Here is a 15,376-nt window from a genome sequence, read left to right as displayed (position 1 = left end):
TTATAAACCAACTTTAAGCACCTGAGTGCTTCCAGTTAAAGCCAACCTCATGATTAAGCTGTGCAGTGAGCAAAGAATTCAGTAATTCCTTCAGAAATCTCAAAAGAAAACACGCTTGGCTAGAAAGAATTACAGAGTAGAGTTCAGTGTTTCGGAGGTGATAATCTTTGGGATGAATTCAAGCCCCAGTGCTAATCATGATTATATATTCGTATATTGAGTATACCGAATAAATTTGGGGCCAAGCTGTCAACTGCAATGTGACCACCACAAAAACTACACTTCAAGAGCCACAGACAGGGCTGGCAGGCCAGTGAATCAAGGGAAGTGCCCATAGAGGCCCATCTCCAACATCAGAGATAGTCGCTATCTTAGACAGGGCCGTCTGTCATTTACACCAGCTGTCCCTTTCCCCGCATCTCAGTCACATCAGAACATCTCAACTGAAGTAAATCCAATCCATCATTTTAATTGCTTCTCAAAGAAGCGGCCAAATTCCCACAGTGCTGCTTTAAAGGTAAAATGAGGCCCGTCTTGATCAACACGCCTTTTTGATAGGCCTACAAGCTTAGTCTGGGTCATCCACTTGGGCCGACTACTTTATTCCCACTCCCTTTCTTATTAATATAGTGGCCAGAGCAGAACAGGGATTTGTCCCTCTTTAACAGGCGGAGCAGATGCTTGCCTTCCTCTTAGATGAGGGCATATCACCACTCTTGCTATGTTTAAGATGCAAACTTCCATACATAACCAAAGTTAAAAGACTCCTTCCCCTTGCTCCTCACTGTGTTTTATTAATAGGTTAATTTATTCTTTTGCAGAAAAAAGGTTTTATAGATGAAAACTCTGGGAAAATTCTTCTTTGCAAAGAAAAGGACTAACATACATCAACAGGAATTCTAATCCTATGATAAGTTTGCGCATATTCGTGTTTATTCTGTTGTATGTCAGAACCACAGTTAACTTAAAGTATGATATTTACCTGACTAACCACCCCTCCCCTCAGATTCACAGGCGTTAGCACTGTGCTTATGACACCTTTAAGGACTCGGCATCAGGATTTATGAATAAAGTATTACCAGAGTGTTGCAGAATACTGAGGACTGTATCTGCAGAGTTGTATATCAAGGTCTGTGTGGGCTTGTCAAACACCCACATGATAAATGATCATTACTGCAGCTCGGAGTACCCTTTTTGTGGATCAGGGACAAATCTGTGCAAGCACTTTATTATGCTTTGTTCTACTTAATGTTACTTTTCTGCATTAAAGGGTCACAAAAAAACCTACATGTGTAAGGGCTGAAGGATATTCATGCACAATGCTCAGCCATGAAATGAAAAGACTTATTCTAATATTCAGAGTCCTTTTTTCACAGTTACTTCTTGTGGTACAAGAAAAATCCTACAAAGTCTATGTCTGTGAGTGGACCAAAGCATTTTATACTGTAAAACTTGATACAATCTTTTGTGGTGAATTTTAAGGTTAAAGCATTGCTGAGGAACATCAAAGAACTAGAACTGACTGATTACAAACTGTCGTCCATCCTTTGCCCTTGTGCAGAGTGTTGTCAAAAAGATTATACCCTTGCACAGCAAGTGGCAAATCCAAGGGGAAAAGAAATCTCTCAAGAGTCAGAAAAAGCTCAGCTTGATGCAGTAGATTTTCAAAAAGGGGACAAGCCGGTGCCCTGTGTTTCTAATGCACAGTATTTACTTTTATATATAGTTTTAAAATGAGTAAGAGCACCTGATAAATCTAGGTATACTAGCATTCTGTTTAATACTCAAACAGCAGACTTGCTACTGCTTTACAGCACTTACTGTGAATAAAATAGTAAGAGACAGATGCATGTCCCCATGAATAACTGCCTTCACCAGCAAGAGATTAGAATTGATCTGTCATGTTTCATCAGCAGTAGTCACCAATCGCATATCTCCATGCATCACTGGGGATGACAAATTAGTTGCAACCAAATTGGGCTTTGGCAGGATCCAGAGCAGTGTCTCTACCTGCCCAGTTTAAATTACTATGGTTAGATTTTTGCCAACTCACTCATCAAGCAGTTTGAGCTCATTGAGTTACTCTCAAAACATTCTTGCTCAAAGCTACATGAGCCAGCACTGTAATAAGCTCCTCCTCAGCAGCCTTATGCTTCTCATACAGAGGCATTAAAACATGAGGAAGCACCGACTTACAACAGTACGCAATTAATTTATTCCTCAGCCCTGCTCTACGTAGGAGTAATTCATACAACTAACAGGTAACTCTTTCAAGTAACAGATCTGTACTGAGGAAACAAAGGGTCAAATATAAGTTGAGCACTTCATCTGCAGGTTTCATGTTTCCTTGGTATTCTTTTAAAAGTTTTTTTCCCCAAATAATTTTTCCATATGAATCAACTGGATCTTGTCTCCCTTAACTTTCATAGCATGACGTGCCTGAAAAACAGCTGAACTGACAGTCTTGAGTTTCACAGTATGACAGAGGCCAGGGACACCAATTAAAAGTGTTTATAAACCCAGTGTGGAAAGAAGATATTCTAGTTAGGGTGGGTCGTTCAACACTGGCATCCGACATAACTCCATATGGACGCCTAAGATAAGTGCATCCCCGCAGCTGCCATCCCACCAGTCTCACGCCTCATTGAAAAGAGCTGGTTCAACTTCAAAGGGCAAATAGAAGATGGGTAATATGGTTGTAGCATTCAGTCAGCCAGTGGGTCCCAGATTTTACTCACATTGCACACATGGAAATTTAAAAGCATGCTTTGTGGTAGCCCAGTCAAAAGCTGTCAAGAGAAACTTGTGACAATGCCAGGACTGCAACCCTGTTCACTTCTGCTCCACTCCTGAAAATTCATCCAACTGACTGTGTCTAATGACACTTCTAGAGTATTTCTAAGACAAGACACTTATTTACTCACGTACAGCCAAAAATTAAGTCACTGTGGATTTGATTTTCTTAACTCTAACAGAAAAAGGTTGTATGACAAATCAAAAGGAATTCACTAAGTTCACACAAAGGCGTGTGGGGAGAAATTCTTCATGCCGGATACCATTTTCTGGTTCAGGCAACGAACCTGCTCACCAAATAGTGGCTGTAGGAGGTGCCTCAGGTTACTCCGGGGCAATATGTAAGTAAGCCCTCAGACTGGAGGCTAGCTGACTGAACTGCTGACTTTTCTTTTTGAGACCTTCTAAGGATAACCTCTATCCAATAAGGTGAGACTGTTTCTTTGTTTATAATCAAACACCAAAAGGGTATCAAAGAAAATAAAACTTCCTCAAAATTTAGTCATGTTATTTTTTAAAGAAGTCTGTTTTTCCTGAAAGTACTGGTAGTATTCATGATATCATAATACACCATGCGATACTTGCAATGGAAAGCCACCCGCACACAACACTCCCAACTATGGCAAAGATGCTGAGTACAATCCCCATTATGTTGATCCTTCCTTAAAGTGGTAAGGATAAAGAAACAGCATGAACTTCAGCTAGAACTTCCCTTAGGTTAATTGACAGCTGGTTTGCTCGTGAGGAAGTGTAAACAGATGCTTTAAATGCTAATGAGAGTGGATTCCCATCTTTTCATGAGTACAATACTTGAAGGAACAGGTTCTCAGGAACACAAGCTGCTCCAGGGAAGATGGCTACAAAAAGCTTTAAAATATCCTACCAGAGATCTAGGCCTGAATTACTCCTTATACACTGCAAAAACGAGAAGGTAAAACTGCCCAAACATTAAACGTGGCTGTTCATAAGATTCTCTAAAAGCTCCATAATGCCAGTGAAAAGAAACATGCAGGTGATATCCAGACACTTCTGAAGCTGACTCCTCCAGACAGCAGTGCAGGATATCTCTACCCTTTAAGAAGACTGCAGCGATCAGGCTCTTACATCAGAAACAGAGCCACACATCTCTGTGAACACTGCTCCATAATGACCACCGCAGTCATTACAAGACTTTCAGTTGTTAGAACAAGGTAGGGTTTTTCCATACCACTGAGCACTTCGTTTATGACCATAAATTCAACTGTAGTCCAATGGCAAGAGCAAGATAAATACTTTTTTCCCCCTCAGTGTGCAGTTAAAAATGCCTGACTTACAGCAACTGCACCAGTAAAAATTAAAGTCTACTGAAAATCAATTGTTTAAAGACAATTGCTAAAGACAAAATCCAATTAGCTCAGTAATGTACCCAACTGAAAAATAAATCCAAGGTGACACTGTATATGTGGACCTTAGTAATGCCACTAAACCATTAATTTGCTAGTACATTTAGAACTCAAGTTTCTATACAATGATTATTAGGACACTCCTCGATTTTACCACTTGGAAAGATTTTGCAATAACAGAGAAAAAGAAAAGTCGATAATGGGAACGTATGGAAGAGTCTTAAAAGCCTTCCAGTCCTCACAGCACTTCCCGATGCCCAGGCCCCCCCAACCTGCTTTGCATCCACTTCCCTTCCTTCCACCCAGAGCCTGAGGGCCAGCAGAGACCAAAAGCAGCCTTGGTGCTTGCAGTATTCACATTCACATTAGCAGTTAGTTATCAGCTTTAACAAAAACTTCAGACACACAGCTAGAAATACGAGTTCTAAATAAGTACTCTGTCTCTTGTTTTAATACAGTATGTTCTAAAATCACTGCAAACCAAATCTACTTTTGCTTACTTCTTCTTAAAACAGTGAAGAGCAAAACTCTGCTCTAATCCCAGACTGGAATATTAGGTAAAAATATTTCAAAACGCAACATAAACTGTTTTGACAAAGAAAAAGAAACTTGTCTTAACTCCTGCAAGACTTCTCAGGTTTACATTATCCAAAGAAGTATCCAAAATCCATTCTGAAGATTTTGCACTCAAGTTTTAGAAATTGTAACAGGCTTTTGCATTTATAGTCTCCTTTTGCCCATGATGTATATTACCCAATGATGATGTTCAGTTCTTAGACATACAAAAAAGACAGATTGCAACACACGATCCTGTACCAAGAGGGATTTCTTGGTAAAACTTAAGCAACAAAGTTGTGCTATTATAGCTCTGCTAGTCTTTTCCCCATTCTGACAGGAACAAGACACAGAGAAGGCTGTCAGCTCACCCATAACCGGGGCATGTACAAACTCACCACCAGTCACTCATTTCCTCTTGAGCAGCTCACCCAATTAACTTGTATGAAGGAACCTCTATGGCTCTCACAGTCAATTGAACGTGTGGATAAGGCTTTGATAACTAGGAGGTTTTGTGAAGTAAAACCATTAATCAGATATGATTAATAGCCGCACAAGAAAGTGTAAAAGCATTAGAACTGTCAAACTTTTATTAATCTGTGTTTTAGGGTGCTCTGAGGGACCACACTGCATTCCCCAAGCATGCAGATTAATGGCACAAATGAAGTAAAATACAAAAACTAATTTCACCCTCGGTTACCGCATCCTTCACGTTCAAACCAGCTTCCAAGCACGTCGAAAACCAGACTCGGAAACACTGACCGGGACGACTGGCCGTGGTTTGTGGTACCGACTGCTGAAAGCATCTAAAACCTCTGTTATTTTTATTTTTCAGTCACGGCCCAAGGGCAGCGGGAGGCTAAGCGGACACGGCGTGCCCCCCCCCCAGCTCCTGGCCGACTCAGCTCGCTCCCCTCTCACCGCCTGCAACCCCTGAAGGCAAATCCTTCCACCTTGACCTTGCGAGCTTCAAACGAAAGGGAAAAAACCCACAAAACTGCAAAAAAACCCCACACCCTGAAAAGCTAACGCGGCCCCCGCCATGAACGCGCGTTCCCCTCGCCCTCAGAGGGTCAAGCGAGGCGCTCGCGGGACAGAACAGCGCCCCAGCCGTCGCCTTCCTTCGGAGGGGCTGAGCCGCCGCCTCAGGGAGCCGAGCGAGAGGAGAAGGAGGACGGCGGCCCCGCTCCCCGCCCGCCGTGCCCCGCACGCCCCGCCGCGTCCTCACCTCACCCCGCCCCGGCGGCGCCATTGGCCGCGCGCGCCGCCCGTCACCCGCCTGCCCGCCTCCCGCCGGCCCCGCCCGCCCGCCAGGCTGAGTTCGCGCCTCCCATTGGTCGCCTGGCGACCCGCAGGCGGGAGCCCCGCCTCCCATTGGCCGCGCGCGCCGCCCATCAACCCGCTCCTCGCCTCCCATTGGCCGGCTCCGCGCCTCCCGTTGGCCCCGCCCTTCGACCGGCTCCCCGCTTCCCATTGGCCGGCTGCACGCTACCCATTGGCCCCGCCCACCGCCCATCACTGCGTTCCCCGCCTCCCATTGGCCCCGCCCGCCGCCCATCAGCCTACTCCCCGCCTCCCATTGGCCGGCCGGCTGCCTGCAGGCCCTGGCGGTTTCTCCGTCCGTCCCGCGCCGCGGCGCCTTTAAGGCTCCCCGCCGCCACTCAGCCGCGAGGGCAGCTGTCAATCACGCCGCCGCCACGCCCCCGAGCGCCATTGGCCCAGTAACCCCATTCCGGGCTCTCGCCTCTCCTCATTGGCCGGCGGGGTCGGAGGGCGGGCTGCGATTGGTCAGCAGGCAGGGCCGGGGGGCGGGGCGAGGGCGAGGAAGGGAGCCCATTGGCCGGCGGGGCCCGGCGGCGCCACGTGATTGGCGAGCGCGGCGCGGGAGGCGGGGCCGCGCCGGGCGAGGGTTGTGTGAGGTGAGGGAATCTCGCGGGGTCTCGCCGGCTCCGGGCGCGGCGATTGGGCGGCGGGGGAGGGGGGGGGGGGGGGCGGGGGCGGGACTTGACTCGGTCGGGGGAGCCTCCGGAGCGGCCCCGCGTCCTATGGGCCGGCCGGGCTGGTTTCCTTCTCGGTGATTGGGCGGGGGCGGCTCTCGCGGAGCCGGGCGGGCCGGGTCCCATTGGCTGCCGGGCGGGTGTCGGGCGGGCGCGCGCGCGTCCCCGCATGGGGGCGGGGGGGGGTGGGGGGGGGTGCCGGGTGCGCGTGCCCGCTGAGCGCTCCGCGCTGGGGCTCCGCGACGAGGTGAGTGGCGGCGGCGGCGGCGGCGGCGGCGGGGCGGGCGGCAGCGGCGGCGCCCCGGGGGGGGGCGGAGCGGGGCCGCGGGGGCCTGCGAGACCGGCCGCCCCCCACCTCCACCCCAAGCCCTGCCCGCCGCACGCACGCAGCGCAGACCCCCCCCCCCCGCCTTCCTCCTACACCCCCCCCGGCCCCGCCCCGCCCCAGCGGCCCCGCGCCCGCTGTCAGCGCCCCGCGCCGCCCCCTCATTCATTGGTCACCGGCCCCGCTCCCATCTTCCCCCCCGGCCCTGCTCCCGCTCCGGCCGCCGGCGTTTCCCTCGCTGACCCGTGCCTTGCCCCGGCTCCATCTATTTTTATTTTCTTTTCGCCTTCTTTTGCCCTCCCCCAACTCCCCTTTCTCAACCCTTTCACCCTTCTCACCCCTTTCCTTTCCTCCACTCTGCTCACCCTTTTCCTTTCCTCCACTCTGCTCTCCCCTTTCCTCCACTCTGCTCTCCCCTTTCCTCCACTCTGCTCTCCCCTTTCCTCCACTCTGCTCTCCCCTTTCCTCCACAGTCCTCACTCCTTTCGTTTCCTCCACGCTCCTCACCCCTTTACTCCCCCCTTCCCTCTGCATCTCACTCCTCCCCTCTTCCCTTCTCTCTTCCCTCCTTCCCTCTCCACTCATCCCCCTTCTCTCCCTTCTTGTCTCCCCTTCCCATTCTTCACCCCTTCTCTCGACTCTCCTCACCCCTTCCCTTCCCTCTGGCCTCTCCCCCTCTCCTCTCGCCCCTTCCCTCCCCTCTCCTCACTCCTCTCCTCAGCCTTTCCCACCCCATTTATCTCCCCTTCCCCCCTTCCTCACCCCTTCCTTCCCTCCTCCTCACCCTTTCCTTCCCTCCTCACTTTTTTTTGGGTGCTTGTGTGTGTTTCAGGCCTTCAAGGAAAAGTTGCAAACTCCCAAGTTTTGTCGCTGTGTTTGAGGGAGCAGGTGTGGAAAGGAGGGAGCTATGTAGGAGGTGCCTGGGCGCGCAGGGAGGTGTCGAGGAGACCGATGGAGAGGATGTGGGAATGGAAGGGGTAGGCTTGTCAGGCCTCTCAAGGGTGTTCCAGGGGAGAGACTCCCAATCCCCCCTCCGAGGGAAGGGGGATTGATCAGGTATTTCTTTTTTATTAAACAAACAAACAAATTGAAGAAAAAAACCCAGACCAAACCCAACTCTGCTGCCCAAGGATGGAGTTTCAATAGCCACCCACGGCTGGACTCTTGGGGAAGAGGGTTCGTGCACTCTGGCTCACGCACACATGAAGAGATTCTCCAAATTGTTTGCCTTCGCGAAGAGATAAGGCCAGTTGGGCTCAATGTTTTTAAAGGTGGGCCGTGTATGATGAAACCCAACTTCTTTTAAAGTGTAGCAGATTTAATTTTTATGGCCAAATGACAGCTTGACCCGGTGGTTATCCGATCAAAGGGCATTTTTTTGAATGTCTCTTTGTGGCACGACAGCCAACGCAAAAATGATGGCGGCTTACAATGGCGGTACGTCTGCGGCAGCAGCAGGTCACCACCACCACCATCACCACCACCTTCCTCACCTCCCTCCTCCTCACCTCCATCACCACCACCACCCTCAACATCACTTGCATCCAGGCTCTGCAGCTGCGGTACATCCCGTACAGCAGCATGCCTCTTCGGCAGCCGCAGCCGCGGCAGCTGCGGCCGCGGCGATGTTAAACCCCGGGCAGCAGCAGCCGTATTTCCCATCACCGGCACCGGGTCAGGCCCCTGGACCAGCTGCAGCAGCCCCAGCTCAGGTACAAGCTGCAGCAGCTGCTGCAGTTAAAGCGCACCATCATCAGCACTCACAACATCCACAACAGCAACTGGATATTGAGCCGGACAGACCTATTGGATATGGAGCCTTTGGTGTTGTCTGGTGAGTAAAGAAAAAAAACTGAACCGATTTTTCCTTTTCATTTTTTACCAGATCATAATTCATTCTTGGGTTTGTCATTTGAATCAGAATAGAAGAGAGCTGCTTACTATGCTTTTTTTTTTTTTTAACTGGTTCTCCTCCATTCTTAGAAAGTTGACTTCTCTTGTTTTTGTTGGCAGAAGGAGGGTTAGAGTGGTGAGGAGCAACCTCTGACTAACAGGCCGCACCATCAGTCTCTTTTGAGACAAGTGCAACATCTTTATGTATGTTCTGCACATTTTATTAGAATATGCATGTTGTGTAGCTAAGCTGTTCTTCCTAAAGTTTCAGGTTAACAAATGAGCATTAGAATAGATGTTTTGACCTGTCTTAAGAAGTAGGAATTAAATGCCTACGAAAATGTCTTCTTTCTTCAGTCACTTGTCAAGATCTTTGTCTAGGAGACTGTTTGACCTGCGGTAGTACACTGTATGCTGCCCTAAGCAGAATATCTGAACTTTGCTCTCCTCTCCTAAATGTAAATGGGATTTTCTGCCTTACTGTCATCCTGCCTGCAGTCCTTTTACTCCCCCAGCTGCTGTTTCAGAGGATTCTGTCAGCCGAGTGTAATCTCTAAATACCTATTGTGACCACCTTAGTAATATGTAATTATTGCCCCTCAGGATCGCTGAAGCAAAGCTGGCATGATTTTTTTATATTTCTTTTTATAAACACTTGTCAGTTTAGCCTGTTCTGAAACGTTCGTTAGAAACACCAGAGCTGCCTTGGTAGTGTTGCTGAGAGCCAGCAAGCCGGGGCACGCTTCCTGTGTCGCAAAGACAAAGTTTGAAGTGTGCAACTGTGTCCTGCCCCTACGGAACTTCCTGTAGCATTTGTCCGAGAGGACTTTCTGCAGTGCTTCAGGAGTTGTCCTTTCGGTGCTGTCCGTACGTCGGGTTTACTGGGACAGCGGTGTTAACGTGGCTGGGGCTGCAGTCCCTACGGGCATATGGTGGCGTGAGCTTTGCAGGATGGGCCTCGGAAGAGCAGACGCATTATTCCTTCCTCTCAGCCCTTCAAGCCGGTCACCCGTAACCGGAGCGGCGTTTGTAATAAAATTGTGCTTTCGGAGAAGCCGGCCCAAGCTGGGCGTGGGTTAATGTTGTAGTTGGTCTCGTGTCCCTTAGATCAGAAGGCCTGGGAGTTAATTTGAATGCTGAGTTTCCAAAGTCGGAGGGAGGGGTGCTGTTGTACAGTGAGCGCTGCTGTCTTCTTGCTATGGTACAGTATGAAAAAGAACATCAAAGAATGAAAACTGACAAGAGATCTGCTATAAAAAATGATCTGAAGATTATTTCCATCTGTTCGTGTATTTTTTGATGAAGTGTGGATTTTTTTAACTTAATTGTTACAGGCTTGCCTAAATTTAGATAGTTACGTAAGATCAGACCTTGTTATCATTTCTACAAACATTTTATTTACCTGGATATACTTCCTAGGTCTTTATTTTCCCAGTTTTATTTGCAAAAAATAAGGTGTAGAGGGAGATCTGCTTTCATAATATCCAGCAGAACAAAAGGTCAAGCTTGCATAGTTAATATCATTAAGAATGCTGAGGGCAAGAAGGGAGCGTAGAGAGAAGGGGAGTCTGCTCCTGACTGACATCAGGTAGGAGGGTGCCAAGTGTATCCACCCGTCCAGAGACCCGGGAATGTGGAACTGTGCCCACACCAGTGGGAATTGCTGCTGGTGGAATTGCACTGGCAAAGTTGTAACTGTAGCTTTTTCTTCAAGGTAACAATAACTTAAAAAAAAAAAAAAGGAGAAAAAAATAAGAAAAGAGAGGGAGGTTGTTGAATAAAATAAAAGCAGAAGCTTGGAGGTCAGATCTGGTAAAGTTGTGAGGCTGCGTGGGCTGAGAGTGTAATTGGCTGAAATGAGTTCCTCTTTACTCATGTATATTTGTATTCAGTGGTCGCTGTTAAGCTTTTGACATTTCATATTAACTTCTGTAAGTGAATGCTGACTGAGTGTATGGGTCTGTAAGCAATAATTCAAGTGAATTTTAAATTTCTATCAAAAAGTGAAAGAATGTGTGTGTAATTTAATTTTAGCCATGTGAGATAATGCAGCTGAATCTAAACATTGATTTGGATATTTTAATTGATTTAGATATTAAAAATGTATACTTTGAAACAAGCGTAACTCAGAGTTTTTAGTAACATAGAGCCTAAGTGAATTCTGAGTAAGGATTCTGTTGCTTGTCTGTCTGCCTGAGCATGTCTTGGCATAATAGATAACTGGGAAGTTTGTATCAGAACTTCTGAGGGAAATAGATGTTATTCTACAGACAGCTTGAGTATTTGAAGAAGTAGTCTTTCATCTTGCTGTTCAGATGTGTCATTGCATTGTCTAGAAAGATACAGCTTACCCTGCAGATAAGTTTAGCTCAAAATAAGTGATCAGTAGCATGTGGTATTGAGTTTCCCGTTAGCTTACTGAGAGAGATTTCGACTTGGCAGTTGAATTAGCATTTGTCGTTAGTTCATTTGTCTGGTACGCTGTGATGTTTTTGGGTAGCTAATGTGCTGCTGGAGTTTTTCACTCATGAAGAGCCAAAGCATCGTGCTTCAGCATTTTCATTATTAACTCCTGCTGCCGCTAGGATTTCTAAACTGTATCCTTGCTCATCTGCTCACTATTAGATTTTAAATTGACTGCCCTTGGCGCTCCATGTCCTTTGGCTACGTGTAGGTTTTAAAGTGAACTTAACCCAAGCTGGCAAAGTAGGAAAGAATTTCTTGAACAATCAGCATTAAATTGAAGTATTTATCTATTTTCTTTGTGCTTTAATGTAAAGGTGTGTGTCTTCGTGCAATACCAAACCTTGGTGCCTCTGAACTGTGACAAAGAGGGGTTAGGAACTGCTGAAGTAGGAGATGTGTAGGTGCCTTCCCCAGGTTCTGTGGGTTTCTTTCTCCGTATTCCAGTTTGGCACATCGGCACAAGCCAAGTTACATTCCTGATTTGCTGAAAACACACCAGTTTGCTTTTTAAGACTTCACTGTTAACGTGTTCATAAAGTGTTGAAAAAAACCCCAAGTTTCGATTTCAGCAACAAGTTCTGTTTGTGCCCCAAGTTTCAAGTTGTCTATCTGATTTTTGGAAGTCCTGTGTTTGTTCTCAGAATAAGGAGCTGTCCTTTGCAGAAGTGCTCCCTGCTTTGCTGGGGAGACATGCTGCTGCCATCTGGTGGGGTTCTCAATGATAATGATAATAATAATAATAATAATAACAGTAATAATTTAAAAATCCCCATTGAACCTGCCAAGGCTCATAAGTTTTGGAGTGAGAGGTAAAGCCTTAGTACCTCCAGGAGAGGTACTCGTGCTGTTTTCATGCAGGATTCCTAGACCAATGAAGAGGAACTGCAACTTCTGTGGAGGCAGACAGGGAATATTGACTTTTGTCGCGGGTTCAAGCTGTTAACAGTGCTGAAATTTTATGAAAATATCTTGTTTGTTGGTTCATATCTGCTCCTGTGGGATAGGAAACCATGGCTCTGTGAGGTGGGGGGGGTTGTATTTGTCTTACCTGTGTCTCTAATTTTGAAAAGTTATTGTCATTCATCAAAGACTGTGAAATGAAGCGGTCTGTTTTATTATCACCAAAGCTATGTTAAAAGGCATCTCTGTGGGAAATCTGTTACAAATGACAACAGGAAAAAGTATATGGATTCTTTTTTTTTTTAAAAAAAAGAAGTCCCTATTTACACAATATCAAACTGCAGCAAAAATATGTTTGCTTCTAAGACTTGCAATTCAGAAAGTCAAGCAGTAGTATAGTCCTCCAAATAGTTCGGCTGTTGATGTTGAGACAGGACGTTATGTACTGGCTGGCATAACTTTTAAAGGCAGAAATAATTTATTCTAGATCTGCTGTTCATTCCTGGCCTTCAAAGGCCTGAAATCATTACAGTCATTGCTAAATAAAAATTTAAAGAATATTGCATATGGTTGAATATTGCCTGGACCCTAGAACTATTTTAAGAGGGTTTTATTACTATACTGATACTAAGCACAGCAGTTGGAAAGGCGTTTCTAGGATAAACCAATAATCTCCTAAGTGTTACCTTAAAGGAACCTGTCAAGCCAAGTATATATTCAATACAGATAATTTGTTTTGAACAAAATTGCTGGAATGTATGTTGAGTGAGGGGAAAGACATTACAGCTTCAAAAAAGTATGAATAACTGCAGGGTAAGTTCCTCTTTGGATGCGGGATGTTGTTGTGAACCACAATGATGTTTGCGTAACTCATGCAAATGATAATGCAAAAGTCCTGTCTGGTAAGCATGAAATGTTTAGAAAAAGGTGAATTGTTAAAAGTTGTTTTGAGAAACCCTTTAAGACTTCTTGGTGTGAGATATTTTTGAGAACTGTAAGCAGGAGGTGATATCTGCAGGAGATAGAATATCCACCCGAATTGGATAAAGAGGCTCTGGGAGGAGTAATCCACACCAATAATGCCACCCGGAGAGAAGATCCCTATAAAACACTCAAACTAAGCAAATCCAAGACAAATCCAAATAGCTTTTTACAGTGCTGATATTGCAGCTGGCTAAGATGCAGCAACAGTACTAATCAAGGATGGAACTAGGGTTTTTTTGTCAAGAGTGGAAGACATCTCCAATGTGACGTATTGATTTGCTTTTGGTAATGGACAACACAAATTATTTAAATTAATTAATAAAATGGTCAGAAATAGTTTCTAAAAAAATCCTTCCCAGGGTGTTTGGAGGACTTGGCTGTCTGTATTGACTGCTGTGTTTGGCATTGCCAATGATCTTTGCTTATCTAGGTAAAGATGAAGTTCTTCCATTCACACGGTGCATCTACTTTGTTTACATAGGCTGTAAGAGAAAAATGTGAACAGAAGTTTCCAGTTAGGAAAGATCACTCCTCTGGTTCTTTCTAGTTCCAGTATGCAAACAGTTTCCATTAGAAGCTGTGATGTAAATGTCATTACAATTGCCTGACTCCTTATGTCTGATACATTCAAAATGATGTTGCCTTTCATTGTAGAGTCTCTTTACTACTGTCCTGCGCTGGTTGTGGGTTCTGGGCAGGACCATTCCAGAGCATTGGGTATTGGCTTTTTTGGTTTCCCACTTTTTCTCCTATACCTCAGTGAATTTTTCTGTTGTCTGGGGCATCTGATGCAGACAGGCAGCAATTTCCTAGGGAAGAGACTAAGTCATTTTTATCCAGTTATTTCTTGGAGGAAACTGTGAGGATGCCTAAGGCAAAGAGGCAATAGGCACGTTTCAGAGCGCGTATTGCGTTTCACACTTAACCATCACAATTTAAGGATCTGCAGGTGATTATCTTTAATCACTGTGTCAGTATTTTCTAAACCATTGCTTTATCTAAATTGGATTCTGACTCTGTTTGTGAAGAAATACAGCAGAACAATGACCTCATTCAGTGTTTTTATATGGGGAATTTTGCAAAGTTTATATCTTTGAGTTGGGCTGGAATTTTTTTTTTCAAATTTCATGAGAAGAAAAATTCTGTTAACGTTTAACTGACTATTCCCCAAACGCACTGAATTAAATGGAATGGATATAATAACTCCTTGCATTTAAATTAGACGTTGGGAATTAGGTGAAATTCTATCTAAGTAATATACTAGAGTGTTCATTATTGTCTTGTAAGATGATGCAAGGAGGAAGGAATGTGGATAACTTTTCTTCTTAAAGTTGGGCGAGGACCATTTTGGATAAATTAGTTCCCTGTAAGTTATGCCAAGGTCAGCATTTCACAGGTCACTTGAAATTATGTTGTTTTGCAGCACCTGCCAATCTTGATGTGGTTTGTATCCGCATACAAGTGTGTGCTGATTGTACAGTTAAAGCGTGGCAGCGTCCAGTATTTTCTCTTCTCTCCGAATTCTGCAAATGCTACAGCAGAACAGCTTGTGGCTGGATCTGCAATGTAATATTGCTTTCTCCAAAGAGGTATTTTGGGTGGTCTTTGCCCCTCTGCCCCCCACGTACTCCCTCACTTTTTTTAAGTGTTTGAATTGTTGATTCCACTGATCTGAAAACACTTACGCCTTTAGTGTTTTTTAAATGGAGAGGGCGTACGTGTTCATACCGATTGTGTGTGATCAAATGGAGGAGTAAATAAAGGCGAGTAACAAGTGTTCGTGTGTTGTGTGAGGCTGCTTGATGTCGCCAGGCTGCTTGATTTCTTGGGGGAACAATGAGATTGAGAGTGAAAATAGCTTTTGGCAGGTAAAGTAGAAGGAAGCCTTTGGGATATGTTTGAAGTGTTTTTTGATGACTTGTAATGGTTGTATCTGGGTCTCATGTATCTTTAATCCTCTGGAAAGTTCTGCCTTCTAGTCTGGAATAGGTAACATCCAGCTTTTCCTATGAGAAAAGCTAGCTCAAAGTTGTATAAAGCTTACTTAAACTGAATTTGTTTTTATTAAAATGAGCAATAAT

General features: G+C 45.6%; 2 protein-coding genes across 6 annotated transcripts in view; one reads left to right on the top strand and one right to left on the bottom strand.

Moving 5' to 3' along the window:
* Positions 1-6,003, bottom strand: part of LYRM9 (LYR motif containing 9) — a 34,982-nt gene extending 28,979 nt beyond the window's left edge. For 3 of the 4 annotated variants that reach the window (XM_069873746.1, XM_069873747.1, XM_069873745.1), the window contains exon 1: positions 5,959-6,003. In XM_069873746.1, the coding sequence (XP_069729847.1) occupies positions 5,959-5,982 (24 nt within the window). In that variant the 5' untranslated portion in view covers positions 5,983-6,003. The remainder of the gene's footprint in view (positions 1-5,958) is intronic. The other variant, XM_069873748.1, reaches the window with a different exon arrangement.
* Positions 6,004-6,915: 912 nt separating this feature from the next.
* Positions 6,916-15,376, top strand: part of NLK (nemo like kinase) — a 62,246-nt gene continuing 53,785 nt past the window's right edge. For both annotated transcript variants that reach the window (XM_069873772.1, XM_069873773.1), the window contains exons 1-2: positions 6,916-6,974; positions 7,885-8,886. In XM_069873772.1, coding sequence (XP_069729873.1) covers positions 8,435-8,886 — 452 coding nt within the window. In that variant the 5' untranslated portion in view covers positions 6,916-6,974; positions 7,885-8,434. The remainder of the gene's footprint in view (positions 6,975-7,884; positions 8,887-15,376) is intronic.

Source organism: Phaenicophaeus curvirostris, chromosome 21 (assembly GCF_032191515.1).
Source record: "Phaenicophaeus curvirostris isolate KB17595 chromosome 21, BPBGC_Pcur_1.0, whole genome shotgun sequence".
Lineage (NCBI taxonomy): Eukaryota > Metazoa > Chordata > Aves > Cuculiformes > Cuculidae > Phaenicophaeus > Phaenicophaeus curvirostris.
Note: the sequence above shows the minus strand (reverse complement) of the source record. Positions and strands in the feature narration are given on the sequence as shown.